At 37.1% G+C, this 17,720-nt stretch overlaps 2 protein-coding genes across 8 annotated transcripts in view; one reads left to right on the top strand and one right to left on the bottom strand.

Moving 5' to 3' along the window:
* The first annotated feature begins 1,656 nt into the window (after positions 1 to 1,656).
* SERPINA10 (serpin family A member 10) lies at positions 1,657 to 11,619 on the top strand. Its single transcript, XM_042814934.1, has 5 exons — positions 1,657 to 1,766; positions 6,888 to 7,649; positions 8,921 to 9,194; positions 9,826 to 9,973; positions 11,403 to 11,619. The coding sequence occupies exons 2-5, from the start codon at positions 6,944 to 6,946 to the stop codon at positions 11,592 to 11,594; spliced, it is 1,320 nt and encodes a 439-aa protein (XP_042670868.1). The 5' UTR covers positions 1,657 to 1,766; positions 6,888 to 6,943; the 3' UTR covers positions 11,595 to 11,619.
* Positions 11,620 to 11,916: 297 nt separating this feature from the next.
* PPP4R4 (protein phosphatase 4 regulatory subunit 4) overlaps positions 11,917 to 17,720 on the bottom strand; it is a 65,154-nt gene continuing 59,350 nt past the window's right edge. For all 7 annotated transcript variants that reach the window (XM_042814928.1, XM_042814924.1, XM_042814929.1 and 4 more), the window contains one exon: positions 11,917 to 14,968. In XM_042814928.1, the coding sequence (XP_042670862.1) occupies positions 14,944 to 14,968 (25 nt within the window). In that variant the 3' untranslated portion in view covers positions 11,917 to 14,943. The remainder of the gene's footprint in view (positions 14,969 to 17,720) is intronic.

Here is a 17,720-nt window from a genome sequence, read left to right as displayed (position 1 = left end):
TAAATTTCTTCCATGCAGAGGGAAGAAATTTGAGTCTTAAATACAACTGAATTAACCACAAATAAATATAGACTACAGAGGCGAAAACAACATCAGTGCATCAGAGAACTGAAGTAGTAAAGTCACTGTGGCATTCACAGTGGAGATCTTGATGCTAAAGCAATGGGCCGAATGATGTTAACTCATTACTCATTCATGTGTTTTCTAAAACACTGTCTGTACTTCACACATAGTAGTAGAATTGTTTTTAAAAATAAAGCTATTTTAAAAGAACTTTATCGTGTGAATAATGTTTACCAGCAACACACAACTCCTTTTTGCACTGAATCCTGCGTGCTCAGTTCCTTTATTGTCTTTCCAAAATATCATCCTTTTATCTGGCTAAGCTCCCACTTACACTGCAAGCAGTGGTGGTTTCTTGTTTGTTTGTTTTTCGTTCATTTGTTTCAATTCAATGGACAAAAGGAAACAAATTCTGTTATGTCGAGTTTTACAGCCAAAATTTATTTTCTACAATCCAAATCAGAATGAAATGTTCTATTTCATTTAGGAGTGTTTTTTAAAAGTAACTTAGGAGCATGAGGAATTCTGTGCTTACACTTTATTGGGAATTAAGCCACTGAACAAAACAGGGAAGAGTTTAGATCATGTCTACACTACAGCAGTTAGTTACTGAGTAGAGTACCTGTGCCTTGCCCAATTAACATGCTCAAGCTCCAAGAGCAACTTGTCAAATCTGTGCAGACAAGATCAGATTGGAAGTTCAAAGAGCACTCTGTACTCTTGTATCTCATAGCTCTGGAGAATTTATGCAGGAACACAGTGATAATACAAGGGGGAGTGGTTTTAAGTTCAAAGTGGGAAGGTTTAGATTGGATGTCAGGGGGAAGTTCTTCACAGAGAAAGCAGTGAGGTGCTAAAATAGGCTGCCCAGAGAGGCAGTGGATGCTTCATCTCTGGAGGTGTTCAAGGCCAGGTTGGATGGGGCCCTGGGCAATCTGGTCTAATGCCAGATCTGGAGGTTGGTGGCCCTGCCTATGGCAGGGGAGTTGGAACATGATGATCCTTGGAGTCCCTTGCAATCCAAGCCATTCTACAGTTCTCTGATTCTATGAATACTAGATTCCCCCATTTGGTCATTTATAAGAGGAAAATCACTTTGTGCTTACCACTCAGTTAATTTTGGCATACTCATAAATACTTTACTGAATAGCTGGTATGCTCTTGAAAAAGGAAGCAAAGCCCTGGCCTCTCCTCTAAAGGAAATGGCCACACTGGAAGGCTAGGGAGCTGCAACACCCCCTCAATGCTCTGCTCCCTCCCTTTCTTTTGTTTGGCTCAGCCCCAGTGAATACTGATGTATCCTTTTATGAAATGGCACATTTTGAACAGGGTTGGATACTGCTTCTGCTGCTGAGTAGCTTAGGTCCTGTCTATAAAATAATTCTCACAGGCAGTCCAATTCTCATTGGACATCTGGGGCCAAATCCCATTGGGCTGCTGACGGACAGCATGCAGAGAGTTTACTGCTCACTTGCTTCCCATGAAAGATATAACGTATTTACCGGAATATAACCCTCCCTCTTTATGCCATTTACGGGAAACACGTCACTCAGAGTTTATCAAGCAGTTAATTTATAACAGGCAAAACCAGAAGATCACTCTTTGGAAGAGCAAATATTTGTAGAAAATCTTCTATACGGGACAGTCACCTTCACATGGTTTTTAAACATAGTTGATTAAGTAACAGAGAAACTACCTAATAGGTAAGTCGAGGTTTATCTGAATGAATAGGATTGTAAAGAGGAGGATTATTTTATTACATATGTTAATATTATTAAGTATGTTATATACAGATAATATTTCTCATATATTCTCTAAATAGGATGATTCAAATGGTTGTAGATCTTGATCAGCATTATAATCTATTGGATGTTTCTCTTACTCCTTCTCTTACTATAACATCTTCAAAAGAAAAAAAAAAAACTGAAAAAGTAACTTTTCTCTATCATGTTTTTATTAACTAAATTTCTACTCCGTTTGTAAAGGAAGCTCTCAAAACTAGCAATAATTCACTAATATCACTAATAACTCTAATTCACTTTAGGAATGTAAAAATGTAAGCTTATAACGTGCAAAAATATCACATTATTGTTACCCAAACTGTTTTTTCCTAGTCCTAGAGGACATATTGTATTTCTAACTGTTACTGAATGACAAAGCTGATGCAACATTTATGGTACACTATTGCAATCTCAGTACTGCAATGACTGTTTAGTGAAATGTTGAGGTTCTTACTCCTGTGATGTGTGTAACACATGGGCATTTACATGCATGAGGAAGCAGGATTCTTTCCTTTAGTGCTGAATGATTGTGGGCATGCCTATACACAAGGGCTGGGTTTGCCCGTCTTCTCAGTCTGAAATCCATTTGTGCTGGGACAGCAGAGCAACCTGGATGGCAACTCATGACATTCCCTATTTGGTTTCCCCATCTCCCTGGGAAGACTTGGTGGCCTTTCTGAGCCAAGTATCAAGCAGTCCTTTCAGAACAAGATACAGCAGTGGCATCTGTCAAGGCCAGCGCTGTCAGGTGTTGCACAGAAATTGCACTGTTCACAGAAGAAAATCACGAATCAGGAGAAAATCACAGAATCGTAGAATAGGTTGGATTGGAAGGGACCTGAAAGCCTTCCCATTTCCAGCCCCCCACCATGGGCTGGTTGCACCCATCCAACCTGGCCCTGAATGCTTCCAGGGATGGGTGGCATCCACAGCTTCACTGGACAGCCTGTGCCAGTGCCTCACTGCCCTCTGTGATGGAATACTACCGGAAGATATGTTTTCCAGTCATTGTGTCAGATCTTGCAGCATCCAGGGTTACCCTTTTGGTGAGGGATTGTTTCCCTGAGGAAGCTTCACATGCTTTCAGGTCCAGAGAGGTCCTTTTTGTTGCCATAGCATTGAGGCAGGAAAAGTACCTTATGCCTATGTAAACTCCCACAGAAGAATGTGACTACACAATGAATAGAAGTGCTTGGCAATCTAAGAGCTCTTAACATCTTTGCATTATGATTGGTCAGGGAGAGTAAGTGTCCCAAATCTGAAGAAGCAGCTGGTGCACCTTTTGCCAAGGCAGGAGATGAACTCAAGGTAAACCCTTTCCTACATAAAGCTGAGAGTTGGGTTTTCATTTGACTTTTGGAGATTACCTCAAACACAAATTAAACAAGCATGAAAGCATTCATGATCCGCATCTCACTGAAGATAAAGCAAGAGTTAATAGGAAAGAAAAAGAAAGAAAAAATATTCACAGCCACAGTAAGCTGCATATTTTAGTGTTCCCTGACTGCCATGCACTCAAGAGAAGGCACAAAATTCAGAGATCTCACTGCCTCCCCATTAAGTCATTACAGCCCATCTGTGTCACATCAAGTACAGAACGTGACCTATTATCTCCAAGAAAAATAGCATACTACCTAGCTGCCAAAAACACCCTGTGACTTGGCACCCAAATGTCCCTGTACTCACATCAACGTACCTTTCTGGGATTGACTCCCACAGCCTGAATCAGGCAACTGTGAAATTCAGTTGAACTCTGAATAAATGGCAATCAAATAAAACCAGCTTTCCCATATGCTAAATCACAAATTGTACAATGACTATTATAGAACTTTAAACAGCCATAGTTAATAGTTGCCATGTGTTTTCTAGATTGTTGAATTGCTTTAATGATGGGCCCTACAATCAATATTTTCCTCTCGGGTTGGACTTTAGGAAAAATTTCTTCACAGAAAGAGAGCCAAGATATTGGTACAGGCTGCTCAGTGAGGTGGTAGAGTCACTGTCCCTGGAGGTGATCAAGAAAAGGGTAAAGGTTGCACTGAGGGGTTCATGGGTTGGTATTTGGACTAGATGAACTTAGAGGTCTTTCCAACCTTGTTAATTCTATGATTCTATCTCTTTTATCTATTATCATGCCACTGTAACACGTGGATTCTGTGCAGGCTTAGTGGTCTCATACACTCTGTTCAGTCTGCAATGGGAAAATTCACCTCCATTCAAGACTTTTTCCATAAAGAGTAATTCAATGCCACTTTATGGGAGCTAAATTTGCATATCACTTTAATGGAAAGATGAATGATGAATGATGAATTTCATGCTTGAAAAGCATATTTGCATGTTTGATACTAAAGTTTGCCTGAAGCTTTTCTGGAAAATATGTCCAGATCTCTCCAAACATTTTGTTTGGTGATGAGAGAACCTCTGTTAAATTTGCTCGGAATTACAACATCTATAAATTTGTAACCATTGAACAACTGTTTCACCCTCATGCTATTTGACACTGAAACACGGTACTTTCAGGCAGGAGGCAGCACTGACGAACCTGCTCCAGTATTTGCTGGACAATGAAGCATAAAACAACAGGGAATCCTATGTCAAGTGATCAGGAGATTGATCTGAATGGAACAATAAGCAACCTGTATCGGAAGAGAAGTGAATTGAAATTATGAAATGCAATTATTCCTCGTAATGACATTGTATTTCCAGTCCTGAGCTTCATAATCCTTCTAGGGCTTCGTGACTATAAGCAGTAACACGAAATTTCATGCTGACCTACTAGAAATAACTGTACATACTGGGCTGTCAGCAGTACGTTAGCAGCTATGGCACCTTCCTCTACATGACATTGAGGTTTAGGCTTCAGCCTTGTTCTCTTGGTGAGATAGAGGTTGGCCTTCCTGATATAGCCACATACTGGGAGGTTATCACCAGGAAGTTGAACACTGTAGCCACATTACTTTGAGTGCTGCCCTGTGTATTGCACAAAAAGCCTAGAATGTCTTAACAATATTTATTTGGGCTTTCACAGAATTTTGATGTTTCTGATGCTTTTGGCAGTGGAGTGCCAGTCATATTCACTGGCAAAAATTTTCTTGCATAATTTGTTCCTGCTTCCCCACGGCCACATCAATACACTCCAAAGTTACAGAAGTACTTAACCTATTGCTTGTATACAAAGCCACAAGTGATTTAGTGATGCTGTAAAGGAACTAGATAGAAGCTTTTTAATTCTTGTTAAGAGTGTATCTGAAGTCTAGCTCTCCATGATGTATCAAGGAAGAGCTGACCAGCAAGAGTTATGATTACAGATACCACTAAAATCTATACTCTCATTTTTAGCCCAAACAAACGAACGAACGAACGAACCAAAGAACACAAGAAAGTAAAAAAGTACTCAACCCACATTTTTTTAGGATAATAATCTTTCAATAATAGTGTCCCTCAAATAATGTATTTGACAAAGAGCTGCTCGTGCTGCAGTATCATCAGGATCTTTGTTTTATTTCATACATGCGAAAGACAGCTCATCTTGACTATTATTACTGCTTAGTTCCCTACTGAACAATGGATACCTATTTCAAGACCATTTTTTGTACGTGGTTAGATGAATGACTGGGTAAAAGTACCATATGCTCAGATTCTGTCTCACCTTAGATCAGCTTTGTGCAATTTATATGTCAGTGGAGTTAATCCTGATTTACTCTGATGAGTTTGGCTTAATATCTTCTCTCTTTTAAAGATATTTTTTTGCCTGATTTTAGTTTTCTACATTACTAGACAAATATTACAAATATATCCTTCTAAAATTTCTCCTGGAAAAACAAGGCATAAGTTAAAGGGCAGAAGTCTGATTTTCAAAGTTTGCAAAGGTGAGCAGTGTGGAATTCCAGAATGCTCCAAGTAATTTAAAAAATGTTTAAAATTTACAAAAGTATTTTTCTGATTGGTTCTTCGAATTCACCACTTCTGGAACAAAACCTAGTGGCTGTAACATGATTTAAGTGTCTGTTTTAATATAACACTATAACTGGAGACAGGACAAGGGGAAACGGCCGGAAACTGCAGCATAGGAAGTTCTGCACAAATGTGCGCAAGAACTTCTTTACAGTGAGGTGACGGAGCACTGGAACAGGCTGCCCAGGGAGGTGGTGGAGTCTCCTTCTCTGGAGATGTTCAAGACCTGCCTGGATGCCTACCTGTGCGACCTGCTATAGGGAACCTGCTTTGGCAGGGGGGTTGGACTCGATGATCTCTGGAGGTCCCTTCCAACCCCTACGATTCTGTGATTCTGTGATTCTGTGATAACAACATCTAACTATTAAGGACATGTTTTCTGAATTGGCTTTTATCAGGTCAGATGGTTTTTATGTTTCTCAGATGTTTTTTGTTTTGGTTTGGTTTTTGTTGTTGTTGTTTTGTTTGTTTGTTTGTTTTTGGTTTTCTTTTTCCTAAGGAGTTGAATCTTGTTGATGTAGCATGCCACTGATATAAAACACCTGAGGTAACAAATGAATGAGCAATGGAATGGTAACTCTCAGGTCACTATCAATAGATGGATCTCATAAGAATGACAACCATGATTAAGACCCATACGTAAAAGGAGATTACAAGTCACTTGTCAGTGGCAATGAAGAACAGGAAGTTACAGGTCTCATCTTCTCAGTAGATCACCCTTAGTCTTTGTCAGAACCATTCAGAGAAAATGCCATTTCTGACATTTGTTGCCTGGAGAGCTTGTACTCCCAGATGACATCAGTTTCTAAAGGAATTAGAAATTACAAGGGAAAATCAGTGAAATACTTCCAAATTGAACTGCCAATAGCAGATCATAGCATTCTGTCTGAATTCTTTTACTAAATTTAGAAATTTCTCTCTTCCACTGGTCTGAATTTGATCCTTCAGATAGGAACATATTAGGTTTACAGTATATACACTGAATATTTATAAATATCACCTTGCTACATCCATGACCTTTGTGTTGTGAATCAAATAAACTAAAAAATCACTAAGTTGCTCTCTTTTTTCCCCATTCTTTTTTACTAGGGGGAAGAAAGAAAAAGGAGAAAAAAAAAGAAAAAAGCTCATCATTGGATACCAACATGAAAATTGGAATTTATCTACTTCTTTTATGTGAAATCTGTTTTGAAATCAGCAAGGCTGACATCAAACCTAAATCTCCAAAGAAGGACAAGAGGCTGAATTTCTCAGGAAAAAATAAAAACCTCAGTATTTCTGAAGAATGGAATCAACATAAAAATGATTCTGAGCCTTTGCAAGAGGAAAGTTTTGAAGAGCTTACTCTTCACAATTTCACTGAAAAGACAGCAAATTTTGGATTTAATCTCTACCGAAAAATTGCAATGAAACTTGATAACAATATAATTATCTCTCCCCTTTCTGTATCAACCCTCATGGCTACATATTTGCTGGCAGCTGAAGGGGAAACACACAGACAAATAGCAAAAGCTCTAAACCTTCATCCTTTGGAGCATAGAGATCGCCATTATTTACCAGCACTGTTTAAGCAACTGAAAGATAACATCTCAATGAATGAAGAACTTCTCTTTGTGCAAGGTATTCTTTCTTTTATCCAAAAGGACTTTGTAGTCAGGGAAGATTTCTTCAACTTATCTAAGCAGTACTTTGATATGGAATTCCTGCGTGTAAACTTTCAAAATATCACACAAGCGAAGTTTGTTATAAATCAAAACATTAAACAAAGGACCAAAGGAAAAATATCAGAGCTTTTTGAAGAAGTTGACAGACATTCTAAACTGCTACTTTTGGACTACATTTTTTTCAAAGGTAACTATTGTTTTCATTCTGGAAAACTGCTATTTATTAGAATGAACAGAACTCTGACTTTACCAACATCAGGGGAAGCTTAAATTAATTAACATTTCCTGCTCTGCCTACATTTCTAAATAGATTTACTATCTTCTAATAAGTTTATTTAACAGGAAATTGTTTTTCATGATAGGGAACCACTATTCTTCTACGTTTTCTTCCACACAACAAAGAGTCATAAAGAACAAAAGGCCCTGTATCAATTCCATGAACAATCCTTCATGATTAAGTTTTAATTTTTTACTCACCACTGAAATGAAATCCTAATCATAACAGCTTGTTAAATACAAGGTACTGGGCATAAAAAACAATTGTCTGACTTTCCATAGTGCACAAGTTAATGAGAACAGAAATTGCTTCTCTATTCCAATCAAGAACCTTTTTCCCTGAGAGAAACCAGAGACAAAGGGCTCCCTGATGGTGACAGAGGCCCACATTTGACTGCAAACAGCTGTATGAATGCCAGAGGTACCAGGTTAGGTAAAAGCAATGCTGAAGAGCTAGACAGCAAAAGAGAAGAGAGGAATGCTGAGCAGAGAACCCATGCTTAAGCCTGCTTCAGTCCAAGGCACTCAGGAAAGTGGAAACCCCACTAAAATAAACATGTATGAGAACAAATTAAATTACCTTGCAGCCATAAATCTATTTATTCTCTTAGATTCAAAAGATTGCAGTTTATCCAATGCTGAGTTTACTTTCCCTTGCAGAAAACCAGAGAAAAGAGATAAATGGCTGTGATACAGTTTGAGTGAGAGTGCAGAAATCAGAATCAATTGCCTAAAAGAGGTCACATTCCAAAGCACCTTCTTAGACAATGCACTGCTGAATTCCCATTGAAGAGATCGTATAATTACTTAAAAACAGGATGTTGAACAGCTGGTAGAAATTTTCAGAAAAGATGGCATGTTAATAAAAGACAGATGCTCAGATGGCATTCTGAACTTGCTGGTTCTGAACACAGATGGGTTCTGAATTTGACTGGCAATTAAACCATCATAGAATAATATTTCCCTCCTTTCCCTACAACTGAAGCAGTTTATTTGGTGCATTTTCCTGCTGTAAAAATTTTTAAGAACATTCACTAAGTATACTGCAGTTATCATCCAGTTGTCCCAGACACAAATGACACCCACTTTAACTTGCTGCAGAAAGGATTCTACATTTTTTAAAAGGCTTCTGAAAATTTTGTTGAACCAGTCTGAATAATTATTTCATTTTTCTTTCTCCAGGAAAGTGGCTATATCCATTTAATTCAAAATTCACAGAAATTGAAACTTTCCACATAAACAAATATAGAAGTGTGCAAGTACCGATGATGTTCAAGTCAGATAAAGTAAATTCAATGTATGATGAGAATTTAAGGTGCAATGTGATAAAACTACCCTACAAAGGCAAAGCCTACATGCTAATTGTCATCCCAGAAAAGGGGGAAGATTATGTTTCACTTGAAGACCATTTGACAATGGAGCTTGTGGAATCCTGGCTTGCAAACATGAAGAGCAGGTACTGCTTTGACACACATTCAGCCCTCGTGTTTTTTATTTCCACTGTAGCAAAACAAAAAAGCAGAACAATGATTATCTGTTCTGAAAAAGCTTCAACTCTGAGGTGATAAGTCTATTGGTCATCTCAGTTAGAAACGCCTCTGAGGGCATTGCCAAATTTCGCCATACACCTTCTCTTTTGAAATTCTGCACAGCCAGGCAATTTGCATCATAAATGTCTGTATTAATACTTATGAAATATATATAAAAATGTGTACATTTATGGAACTTTACTTATCAATGAAAAGAGTAATGGATAAATTTGAGTATGAAAATGTAAAAACAAATTACTCCTATTAAATGTAACTCCTGAAGTGACAGGCCTCTCCAGTGGTCAATAACTGAAAGTGTCACCCCAGCATTAGGGCACTAGAAGTGCTCATGAAAGTGTATAAATACTGAGAAGAAAATGATTTCTAGCATCTTTGACATTCAACAAAGTAAAAAAGATATTCTGGCAGCCTAAATTCCAGCTGAGAATCTTTAACCTTTGCCTCTTGTTTTCACTGGTTGTGTAAAGCTTAATTCCACATCTTTCAGCAATAACTTACTATATATCTGAAGTTTTTTTTTTTTCTTTTTTTAAACAGAAATATGGATATTTCATTTCCAAAGTTCAAATTAGAACAAAAATATAAAATGAAGAAATGGCTTTATGCTCTTGGAATTAAAAATCTCTTTGCACGTACAGCAGATCTTAGTCATCTCACAGATCAAAAATACATAACAGTCTCCCAGGTAAGCCTACTAAAATTATTTGCTATTTGGATTGTAGTAACAGAGGGTCCATGTACTATGTCATACAGACCCACAATTAGGAAAGAACCTCACCTGACACGCATGTGGAATCTGCACATCCTAGACAGCATGCATCCCTCTATAGAAGTATACAGCTTGTCATAGAGAAACAGAACCTGAAAGCATCATCACAACACAATTGTATTCCAACCCGTACCAAATAGACTGCTTCATACACTGTAATTTATAAAGATCAATACTGTAAACAGGTAAGTTTAAGTCCCAAAAACTCTAAAACAACAAATACAGTTTTTCAAAACTGTGCTGGCCATGTCTTAAAAAACAACTGCAACAACAAAAAAGACTCACCTTTCTGACAAAACTGATCACAGAAAAAATAAACATCCAATGAATAAAATTGCAGTGATGTTCAGTTTCGAATAAACTTTTTAACATTTGTGAATTGCAATGGCAATTTGCAGCACTTTTCTCCTTCCCTTTTGATCTGTAACTATTCCTTGTTGTTTTCATCAGTTCACTTTGTGTTTCATCAGTTCACTTTGTGTTACCATGAAGTGATCTTGCTTGAAGAGTACTTGCTGACATTACAAGCAATATATGCATCACCTACAAAGTGCCAGTCATACTAGCTATCTTCATTAATTAAGGATAGTTAGCAGAGAGCTTGACACTAGCGAAGCCTTTCAACTACCTTGACATAAATCATTCCTAGAATTCCTGGACATCAATAATTCCTTGAGTCTGGGAGTTAGGAACGCACAAGTTGCCTAGGTCACCAATACAGACCCAAATAAAGGAGAAGTTCTCAGAGGTGCATGCAGGCTGAAAGAAAGAAAAGGGAAAAGAATTGGATCCTGCTGGGCTCTGTCTGCAGTCCTAAGACCAATCCAAGACCATAGTTCAGGGCTGTCCATATTTACTCTGTGCTAACAACTGTGAAAATTAGAAATACACAGGAGAAATACAAGACTGGTGCATTTGCCTAACCTCTCACAAAATCAACTGTGGATGACAATTCACAGCCAGCAATTAAGAATTTGCAAGAAATGAAATCACGCCTCCCACTTTTGTGAAAATTTTGTACAGTATCAAAGAGGAGCACTGTACAAATGCATCGGTTGTTTCACGCCACCAGCTTCAAGAACAAGATCTAGAAGTAAAGCCTCAGGATTGTGGAAAAGTGTAACGATCTGAACCCTAATTATTGCAGTCATGATGGCCACGCTGACTCCTGTTTCTGAAGAAGACAGCATATGTAGTACCAGTAACACACAGTGCTAGATTGCAGACCTACTTGTTGTAACCCTCAGGAGAGGCCAATTTCAATTGAATCCCTGGCATTTTGAAATTTATTCTTCATGTTTCCATTTATTTCTGTCATCTATTTTATCTCTGCACTGCATTTCAGGTTGTCCAAAAGGCAGTCATTGAAGTGGATGAAAAAGGAACTGAGGCTGCAGCAGCTACTGGGTCTGAAATAATTGCTTTCTCAGCACCTCCTGTCATTAAAGTGGACCGACCATTTCTTTTTATGATTTTTGAAGAAACTTTTAAAACTTTACTTTTCATTGGCAGGGTAGTTGATCCAACAGAAATGTGAATAAAAGTAATGGTTTTTATTGTGATATGTAAGAGGCTTTATTTTTATTTTCTTTAAACTATTATTTACATTAGAATAAAAGGCAAAGTATGAAAACGTGAAAACCTGTTTTGTCTCTCCACCTAGAAGTAGGTCATCCTAGTAATATTTCAATGTCTATGTGACAAGATCAATGCATGAGTATATAAAATGACAAAAGTATTTCTTGCAAAAGCTATCAGGCAAATTAGAGAGAAACAAACAAAACGTACAGAACTAAACTTTCAAAATTCAAAATTTTAATGACAAATCTGAATGAAAATCAAAGATTCATATGCCAAGGTATTCAGAAAGATCATTCCCAAGCACTGCAGCTTGATATTTCTTAGTGCTATCTTCTGTTGTACTGAAGCGTAAGAGCCTTACATTGGTGTCAGCCATTTTTTGCCACTTATAACAACAGAAGCAGGAACAAGCCTGCTTCTTAAAAAGGATTTACAGCCCCTGTACAGAGATCTTTATTTCTATAGAAATCGTCTATCATGAAGTCTACATTGTCCAGGAGACTGACTTCTTCCAAAACGTTTCAAATTACTTCATGATGTGCCTGCTTTTAAAATATTCTTTCTCCAAAAGACAAAATAATTCCCAATATTATTCAGGTATTCATAACACTAATCTGGATCTCTCCTAAAAGCAGAATTTCTGTGTGTATTATCGTCTAGATATTAGAGAGAATGAGGATGTGGCACTCTACACTTAAATGAAGACAGACTTTGGTAGGAAAAAACATACCTCCACAAAACTGGAATAAAACTGTTCACATAGCTTGAAAACACCTTTTGGATTTCAGGATCAAATATTTCTGAAAACCATTGCAAATCACCTTACTCAAGTAGTGCAGTGACTCCAACAGAGCATTTACAGAAAGAACAGCCAGATCATGAATATTTAGTACATTTTAATTGAGTCCTATGTATAACTTTGAAACAATGCAAAAAAAAAAAGCTACTCCTAACTATGTAACTAAATGACCTAAGCTTACATATTTCCCAAAAAAAGCTGTCCAAATCGGTACAAAAGAGTTTGGTGCAGATGACAGGGTAAAAACGGGGTAAAGCTGGCAAACAGCTCTAAAAATAAAAACTCAGAAACAATTAGTTGTCCATTTACAGTAACTCAGACATTACTGTGAGCCACTCACAAAAGGAATTGCAGAGGAGACCCTGGTACCTGATTGCACTAATAAGGCATATCTAATCTAACTGCACACAGCGGGATGTATGTACCCAGAAATAAGAATCACTGCTTCCTGCCTCAGAACAATTAGCAGAATGAATGCTGCTATAGTCATCACTATACAGCTGAGCTGTGCTGGTGTTGTGAGCTGCAGGTAAAACAATGCTGCAGACTGGGAAGTACTGGTGACATGCAACTGAAGTAACACAGGAAGGGCTGATGGAAGGATCCACAGGACACCAGGAGTACTATATAAGGAAGACACACAGTCCAAAAAAAAGTCTTAAAAGAGCATTGAAATACTACACAGTGGGATTTTAATATGTGGTGGGGTTATTGAGTGGAGAATTAAATAAAGTTGTTAAAAAATGACAGACAAATGACAGTAACAAGAAATAGATGACAGACAAAGATTGTCATCTATTGTACTTATATATATATACTTATACATATAGAGGGGAGAAATAGCTTGGGTTCAAATCTAGGAAGTCACTAACTGTTCTGATGTGTTTAATAAAGGTATATGAGTGCCAAACAGTTACAGACCCTGTTCTACAGCTGAGTACTGCTGATTTGTTTGTTATCAGAAGAGAAACTGAGAACACTGAGCAGTCTCTGGTGCCCAAGGATCACAGCTGTTGAGGCAACAAGCCCTGGGAAAGTGTCTGTTTGCATCAGGGAAACAGAAGCCAAACCTGAGAAGAGCCAGCACATCTGCATCACCGAATGTCAAAAACATCACCATACTTGAGGCAGCTTTTAAAGGAATCTGATTAGCAGGAGCCTACATCAAGCTGCAGCACAAACTGAAACTTGAGTTTTTCCACAGAATCCAAACCATGTTTATGACCAGAAAAAGAGAAAACACTTAAATCCAACTGTGGACTAAGAGGCTGAAGTATTTAGATAATAAAACGCTGCTAAATAAAGCGTCTTGCACTTCACCCAGGACAGCATAAATCTAGCATTATTACTATGTTAAATAAATATTTTCCATAGGTAAATGCTTTTATTTTAGTTATAAAAGATGCCCTGAGAAAAAATATTTATTTCAAGACCATGCATGTACAGCATTGTCCTAGTTTTATTTTGAATAAACTCATCATTCATATTGTTACATTATAAAAAGTAACCACACACGCATATGCATTCACAAATTGGATCATCTTTATCATACACCAACAGAGTTAAAAAAGCAGTTATTTCTTATATTAATATATTTATGTTGCTTCCATTTTGAAATAGAGAAGCTGACAATAGCTTCATATGCTCTCTCAAGTATTAACGTAAATAGAACTTTTTAAAATAGAATTGAATGTTTTTCCACAGACATATTTTGATAGAAACATTAGCATTAATGCAGATGACATCACTGAAGCATGATTGCTTGCAATAACAGCTAATTAAAAACTAGATTCATCATTATAAATTATTCAAGTGAAAATACAATTTGAAATACTAAAAATTAAAGCAAGTATTTATACAACAAAACTTATGAAATAAAACTTTTTTTAAATATCATCTGGAGACATCTCCTTTTAGACTGCTACAAAACTTACACAGAATTTCTATGAACTTTACTTTGTACGTGTAAAAAACTTTACCTTCAAAATCACAGTACAATGCTACTGAAGTTTGTGTTTTATCTATATAAAACTGATCAATGGGTCTGGATTTTGATCTTAAATTAGGTTTGAAAGATCTTTAAGATGCAGGATTGCTTTTTCATATTCATGACAATTCCTTCTATTTCTTGAATAAAATATGGATGTTAAGAATTAATAAAATTGTGAATTGATCTGATTAAGTAATGGATATGTGCATTCTAAATCCAAGAATTTGAACTACAAAGGCATAACTGAAGAAATCAAAATCCTCTCTTTAGCTGCAGCAGTGAAAAGCACATAGCTGAAATTGCATTTCATTACATTTCACTACAACATTAGAAGTCTGCAACCATTACATCACTTATTTTACAACTTGGGATTTTGTTTAAACGTTAAAAGGTCTTAACACTGCAAGATGCGTTTGGTCACCCCAGGCATTACAGTCCCATGTGCTGCTCCAGCGCTATCACTTGAAATTTCTGCTTCCAGCAGTCACCCATTCTCTTCTTAACCCGTCAGAAGATCTAGGAGTTTGACTTTCTGTTTTTTCTTCAAGCAAAAGAAAAAACACAATAAGTTGTTGCTATATTATAAAGTGAAGCAATACATGTTATTGTGTATTTTATTATAACCCATCTGTGGAAGAACTATGTAATCATATGCTCAACTTCCTAAAGCAATTATGACTGTGTGAAAGACATCACTTAAGGATATTTATGCTTAAAATTGTTATGCACCACTGTGGATGTCTTACAGATGAGTTGTAGAAATCTAATAAAATACTGATATTAGTTTATCATTAAGCAATTTATTTCAGTGCAATAATAAATCTACTCCCACCTTTTAAAGGATGGAAAATCCATACTTCTCATTCTTGAAGTTAATTTCCACTGTTTTAATTGCAAGATTAATAAAATCCAAAGACTTACTGCATGTCTATAGACAAGATGCAAAATGATACTTATAAAGCTGGATATTTTTATTGGTAAATCTATAAAGTACTGAAAAATACCAGCTTTTACCAAATGTATATTGAAATCAGTCCTATAACAGTATTACAATTTCAAGCAGAATATCAGTTCTCATTCATCAATGAAAATATTTGAAAGAAAACAGTAAAGCAAAGCAGTACAACAACAAGAGATTAGAATTCTTCATGGACCTTGGTGCTTGCAAATCTTCTCAATTTCTGCTCCGAAACGACTTGTGTTCTAACTGGACACTCCTTAACAGAAAGTGAAATCAGTACATCCTGATTGCAAATTGGCTTACATAAGGTCTCCTGTGGGATAAAATACTCAACCAATGTTCTTTATGACTCTTTCTATTCCATAAGGTGCTTAATTCAGGCACTCATCTCTTCTGTGGCTACACCACTATTGTGTACAGGTATGTCCTTCAGCATAATTCTTTCATTTTCTGTTGCCTGCGTATTACTAAAGGTCTGGCAAACAACACCAAATCTAATGGCCATTTTCCTGCTACCTGCCTGTGAACACTAGAGCAGGCCTTATTAAATTTTTTTTCTTCCAATTATACTATTTTTAAAGAAGAGGGAACATATTAATCTGTATACAATTCTCTGAAGTAGAAGTAATATGGAAAGTAAAGACCTCAATTCTGCACCAAATTAACTTTGCATTTTGAAAAGTTCCTAAACAGTATTAACATGTGAAATAGAGGAAACGAGAAATTCTTCAACACTACAAGTACACTTGTCAGAAGTGAACCTTTGCAGATATCCATTAGAACAGTTTTATGGAAAAAATGAAAAACAACGTTTTGCCCAAATATACATCCTTTTAACTAAGAATCACTACTTCTGTTTGTTAGTATTTAATTATTAAACAATAGAATGTTGCCTGTTCTTCCATTCTTTACAGACACAAGTAATTAAGCAAAAAACCACACATATTACAAAGTCCCTTATTCATTCAGCAGAGACAATAAACTAAAAAATTAGGACTTGTCAGAATAAGATAATCAGTGCAATATTTAACAAGGACATGCGTAAATTTACATCATGATACAGTATAAATATATGCTCAATTATTTTCACACAAGTTTTCTGCTTTAATAAGTGTATAGATGAGATGACACTCATTTACAAGCTCCCCTTCAATTGAAATTCTTACATAATTGTCATATTGTTCTCTCAGTAAGTTATTTCTTTCAATAGAACATATATTTTGATATTCATTTCTTTCTTCATTTAACTTAGAAAACATTGAAACAGACTCTTCTGGTTATTTTTTGGTGTTTTTTTTTTTTGTTTTTTTTTTTTTTGTTCTTGAGGTTATACATATTTCAGAAAAACTTTTCCTAAGCAAAACTCCAGAACTGTTTTTCTGATCAAAAGAAATATAGAAAGAAGTACACCTAAACATATCTGTGGTCAAGAAGGTCACAAGGATGCATTTGCAAGTGTTGATCTGCCTACAGAGGGACCTGGACAGACTGGATCGATGGGCCAAGGTTAACTATATGAGTTTCAATAGGGCCAAGTGTTGAGTCCTGCATTTTGGTCACAACAACCCCAGGCAACCCTATAGGCTTGGGGAGGAGTGGCTGGAAAGCTGCCTGATGGAAAGGGACCTTGGTGTACTGATGGACAGTCAGCTAAATATGAACCAGCAGTTGCCCAAGTGGCCAAGAAGGCCAATGGCATCCTGGCTTGTACCAGGAATGGAGTGGTGAGCAGGACTAGGGAAGCAATCCTGTCCCTGACTTGGCATTGGTGAGGCCTCACCTTGACTACGGCGTTCAGTTTTGGGCAGTTCAGTACAGAAAGGACATTGGGGTGATGGAGCAGGTCCAAAGAAGGGCAACAAGGCTTGTGAAGGGCTTGGAGAATATGGCCTATGAGGAGAGACTGAAGGAACTGGGGCTGTTCAGCCTGGGGAAAAGCAGGCTGAGGGGAGACCTTATTGCTCTCTTCCAGTACCTGAGAGGTGCTTACCTTTATACCTGAAAGAGAGTGGAGTTGGTGACAGGATGAAGAGAAATGGCCTCAAATTGCACCAAGGTAAATTTAGGTTGGATATCAGGAAAAACTTCTTTACAGAAAGGGTTGTTAAGCACTGGAATAAGCTCCCCAGGGAAGTGGTTGAGTCACCATCCCTGGATGTGTTTAAAAATCGTTTGGATGTGGTGCTCAGGGACATGATTTAGTGGGGTGTTGTTAGAGTTAGGGTCGCATGATTAGGTTGTAGTTGGACTCAACGATCTTTCAGGTCTTTTCCAACTTGAGCGATCCTATGATTTACCATTAACCACTCCTGAATTTGCACTTTTTACTATT

This window comes from Centrocercus urophasianus, unplaced genomic scaffold (genome assembly GCF_019232065.1).
Source record: "Centrocercus urophasianus isolate 14NV4802_14NV808 unplaced genomic scaffold, USGS_Curo_1.0 seq_14, whole genome shotgun sequence".
Taxonomy (NCBI): Eukaryota; Metazoa; Chordata; class Aves; order Galliformes; family Phasianidae; genus Centrocercus; species Centrocercus urophasianus.
This window is presented reverse-complemented; position numbering and strand designations above follow the sequence as displayed.